The 4,603-nt window shown below is 30.7% G+C and overlaps 1 protein-coding gene across 4 annotated transcripts; it reads right to left on the bottom strand.

Annotated features, from left to right (window-relative positions):
* Positions 1 to 430: 430 nt before the first annotated feature.
* On the bottom strand, positions 431 to 3,971 carry LOC145101692 (F-box/LRR-repeat protein 25-like). Of its 4 annotated transcripts, XM_079038950.1 has the most exons (5): positions 3,857 to 3,971; positions 3,615 to 3,684; positions 2,111 to 2,856; positions 853 to 2,026; positions 431 to 628 (listed from the first exon to the last, which is right to left on the bottom strand). In XM_079038950.1, the coding sequence occupies exons 4-5, from the start codon at positions 2,007 to 2,009 to the stop codon at positions 619 to 621; spliced, it is 1,167 nt and encodes a 388-aa protein (XP_078895076.1). In that variant the 5' UTR covers positions 2,010 to 2,026; positions 2,111 to 2,856; positions 3,615 to 3,684; positions 3,857 to 3,971; the 3' UTR covers positions 431 to 618. The 4 variants fall into 4 exon arrangements, with proteins under 4 accessions (XP_078895076.1, XP_078895075.1, XP_078895078.1 ...); XM_079038949.1 differs by having other exon boundaries at positions 853 to 2,856; XM_079038952.1 differs by having other exon boundaries at positions 853 to 2,837.
* Between the last annotated feature and the right edge of the window lie 632 nt (positions 3,972 to 4,603).

Below are 4,603 nucleotides of genomic sequence, written 5' to 3'. Positions count from 1 at the left end.
GACTATGGTTAAAACAAGATAATTAGGGTTGGAATTATCGTTTAGACTTAAATTTATGTAATTAATCATTGATTCAGCATATGCGTGTTGATCATACGTGAGTATTAGGTGTTTACTCAGCTCTAAAAAATGAAAGAAAGTGCTTGTAGGAATCTGCATCAATGGTGCAGCTATATCCTACTCTATATACTCACTAAATTCCATGGTTAATAAAATTTGTAAATCAGTGGTTCCTATTTGGAAAAGAATCAACAGAATAGCTAATAGCATAAAAACATATCCAAGTAAAGTATAAACGATATGCTGCCTTGATCTTCCTTTGTTTCGAGCCCCATGAAATTTTAATTAACACTACAATCTCTTGAAAAGAGAATACGATAAGCACTTGTTAATGATTGAAAACTGAAATCTTTTAACAAAGATCAGAAGATCCACACAACAACAAAGCATCCATAACATGATTAAAACAATAACAACATTTGTAGCCAAAAACACAAAGCATTGTTGTTTAACATGAGAAATCCAAAAAGGTAAACATGACTAGAGTTTATCACACACACACACACACTCAAAAGCAACAAAGGGTAACCAGGAGAGACAGCCTCTGATATCAAAACATCAATCAAACCTGAAAATTCAAATTTATAGGTGTAAGAATGGGTAAAATGCAGATAAGTAAAGATAAAAAGAAAAAATAGAAATAACCCTACTCCAAATGAAACCAGGAGTAATAATCTTAAACATAAATAGGATGGTATTATTGTTCTAAAAGTTGAAACAAGCTCAATATCCAAACATAGCTTAAAACATAATTACACATGAATAAGTAATAAGAATTTAAACTGATCTTACCTGATGATGATTTTTTCAATGGATTTCATGTCAAGAATGCTCCATAATTCTGGATAATATTCAACAAAAAACAAACGATCTGGAACACAGCTACGGAAATAACTGATGATATCAGCAAGGTCAACAGATGATGGAGGCATTTCATTCAATGTCAAAGTTTGTAATCTCACAAAAGGGGAAATTTTACTTTTAAGTAATTCAGGGAATCTTGAAAGAAACTTCAATGTAGCAGTGTTTAAAGTAAGAAACTTTGTGTTACACATTTGATGAAAAATATTGATCATCAACTCAACATTCTTTTGTTGTTCTCCCATTAATCTGTTGTCATAAATGGTTCGAAAGACTACAGTTTCTAATGAATTGAGATCACTGGTTAACAACAAAAATGAATGATCCATGCGATGATATGTGAAAGAGGAAAGTTTGGGTGCTGAGATCACAAACTGACATGAATGATGAAGAATGTTTAATCTCAGATTCTCTAATTTACTTGATGTGATATAGAAAGTATTAACTCTCCATAATTGACAATCAACCAAGACAAGATTTTTCAGATTTGAAAAGGTGGAAAACAAATCCAAGGATTTGTTATCAGTAGGATACAGTAAGAATGAAACCCTTTCAAGATGCAAAGTAGTCAAAACAGGCAAATCCCATGTGAGATTTGGAGTTTTAAAGAGCTCAAAATCGATATTCAAACAAAGATCTTGAAGAAAATGAGATTTAAACAAAGATAAATCGAATCCACCACGTCTTGTTGGGATAAGACTCGGGTATTCAATGTTTATCTTTTGAGTACTGTGAGACATAGCATAAGATATCACCTCTTTGAGAAGACTTAGCCTGATTGAAGTTGACCGAAAGTCAATGGCGACAATTTCTGCATCATTCTTACGATTGGTGAGAAATCGATGCATAAATTTGGGAAATTTCTTATTGGTGAAAGGAAGGGTTTCAAAGTTGAGATAGGGATGGGATCTCCATTTATGTATCCACCTTCGTGAGAGAGCGCTACTTTGAACAATGCATCTTGAATCCATAAATGAGTACATGTAATGAATAACATCATTTGGCAAACGAGTAATTCGATCATTATCGTCCATCGGCTCTTTATCAATATTGATATCATCAAATATCATTGGTTTTCTCTTCACCATTTTTGAGATATGGAGCCCTAATTCAAGAGAATTGGTTTCAGTTTTTGATTTTGGGATTGGGGATGTGTATAGAGGAAATGAGGAATACCCTTTTTGTTTACCTTTATAGCGCTATAACGTGTCAAGTGAGCTGGCTATCGAGTTATTACTCACCGCTAAGCATTGAATAGATCATTGAAAACAAGAGGATAGTTATCCTTTGTTTCAAATAAGATTCGAGTTATACGAGTCAACTCATTAATAGTTATATAGTACTCAAAATCCTTCATGAATGCTGCAATTATGACAAGCTACACTACACTGAGGCGACTTGTTAAACTAAAGGAAATGTGCCATAGAATTATATATATATGGAGATTGCAACTTCCATAGAATGTATGTTGTGACGACTTTAATTTCAATGTTGAAAAACTCTTTTAAGTTTAAAAAAACCAATGTATTTAAATTGCATTTTAATCTAGCAGTCTGCAAACCTTAAAAAACAAACAGTCTTCTTCTTGCAGACTGCAGATGTTTGGTCCACCTCTTCTTTTGCAAATGAGGTCTGCAGACTGCAGTCTGTAGACCTTAAAGAACAAACAGTCTTCTTCTTGCAGATTGCAAACGTTTGGTCCACCTCTTCTTCTACAGATATGGTCCACTTCTTCTTCTGCAAATGTGGTCCGCAAACTCCAGTCTATTGACCTTAAAAAACAAATAGTCTTCTTCTTGCAGACTGCAAACTTTTGGTCCACCTCTTCTTCTGAGGATGTGGTCCGCAGACTGCAGACCATAAAAAACAAACAGTCATCTTCTTGCAGACTGCAAATGTTTGGTCCGCCTCTTCTTCTGCAAATGTGGTCGCAGACTGCAAACATTTTACATCTTAAAAAACAAACAACACCTATGTTTTCAACAAGAATTTGATAAAATCTTTTGGATAAGCAACATCATTGCAAATTTTAAAAACAAGATGTTGATCTCAATACAACATTTTCTATGAACTCCCATGTATACATATTCTCTGTTCTCAACTACTTGTTTCAATTGACAGGTTCACTTTGATTACAGTATACTATATATAGCCAATTGCAAGAATGAAATCACAAAATCCATTTATAAAAGAAGAGAAAAAAAAAACGTTTTACTGTGTTATTACTTATTAAAGTTATATAGAAATCTCTTGAAATAACAAATTCTTTATCAACCAAAACAGGATAACCACTTGGAATAATGGAACACATTATACTTTAGAGAACATCCATGGACCACTGATATGGGTTTTCCACTAAAAACTATACAAAAATTTTCAAAAACGTCTTTAGTTTTTAAGGAGTAAATGCTCTAATGCTCCTTGATCTTTGTAAATCTTCTAGACAAAAGTTTAGAATTAGAAAATCAAGAGATTCATGTTCAATAAAATCAATAGATTCATGTTCAATAAAATTGTAAATGATTAATTTACAACAGAATCCAAGTACAATCTGCAGTAAGTTCATAGAACCCACTGGTGCATAACATATATAAAACACGATGGCAACAATAAGTGTCTATTCATCAAGGGAAACCAGGCAACAAGGCAATTTAAAATCTAAGATGAAATTAACGAAATTAAAAGCGACTTACCTCCATCGACAGTGATAACTATTCGAAATTCTAGCTATTGAAGGCACAACGCCGATCAAATTTATGAATCCTACAAGCACCCAATTAAAAATCTAGGTTAATTAGGAATCCTCGAATTAATTTCGAATCCAGAATTAACAAAAACCGGAGCTACGTAATAGAAAAAACTATAATCTTTTACATGATTTGGAAGCATTTAGACATCTAATTCTATTAGCAATCAAAACTGTAGATTGGCTCACCAGACAGTAACGTTCATCATAGTCAGTCCGTCGGTCGAAAATATGATATCAATTTTCAAATTGATTTGCTGTAAATATGTATCTATAGTGGCAAATTTCCCGTGATTGTTTTTTATTATTTCAAATAAGAAAAGAATTAATAAAACTGTTTCCATGGCTACATCCGATCCAACTTTTTTACTAAGAAGCCAGTTTATTTCTTTTTTATATTTTAAAAATCTTTAAACCCTATTTTTATAACTACAACATAACCTAAATTATTTTTTATTAAATAAATATAATGTATAAATAAATATTATTAAAAAAAATTTAATGATTATTAAATTTTGAAATAAATAAATTACTTATTTTAAAAACCTCAAAGATTTAAAATATAATTTATTTACGAAATATCCACAACAGTGAATACAAAATAAAAAAACAAGTTGAAATAATGAATATTAAAATAAGTCAATATTATACTAGAAGAATTATAAATTTATTTTAATTTAATATTTTAAATTGTAAATTTTAAGATATAAATCTTAACTATGTATAAATATATAGTTAACCAATCATAAAATGTCGTGTTACATATATTTTGTAAGGAAATTTCAGTAATTGCTCACCAAAAGGGATGGTTTCACGTAACCATAAAATATAAATAACACCTATTATTTTTTTAAACGACAAATCTAATCTAATCATAAGCTACTCATTAATATATATATATATATATATATATATATATATATATATATATATATA

Source organism: Lactuca serriola, chromosome 4 (genome assembly GCF_051521515.1).
Source record: "Lactuca serriola cultivar US96UC23 chromosome 4, Lser_US96UC23_V15, whole genome shotgun sequence".
Lineage (NCBI taxonomy): Eukaryota > Viridiplantae > Streptophyta > Magnoliopsida > Asterales > Asteraceae > Lactuca > Lactuca serriola.
The sequence above is the reverse complement of the archived record's forward strand: the minus strand, read 5'-3'. Positions and strand labels throughout refer to the sequence as shown.

What these genes read in the sequence shown, in the direction of transcription:
- LOC145101692 (XM_079038949.1), bottom strand. Translation starts at nt 2,009, where the DNA reads ATGGTGAAGAGAAAACCAATGATATTTGATGATATCAATATTGATAAA.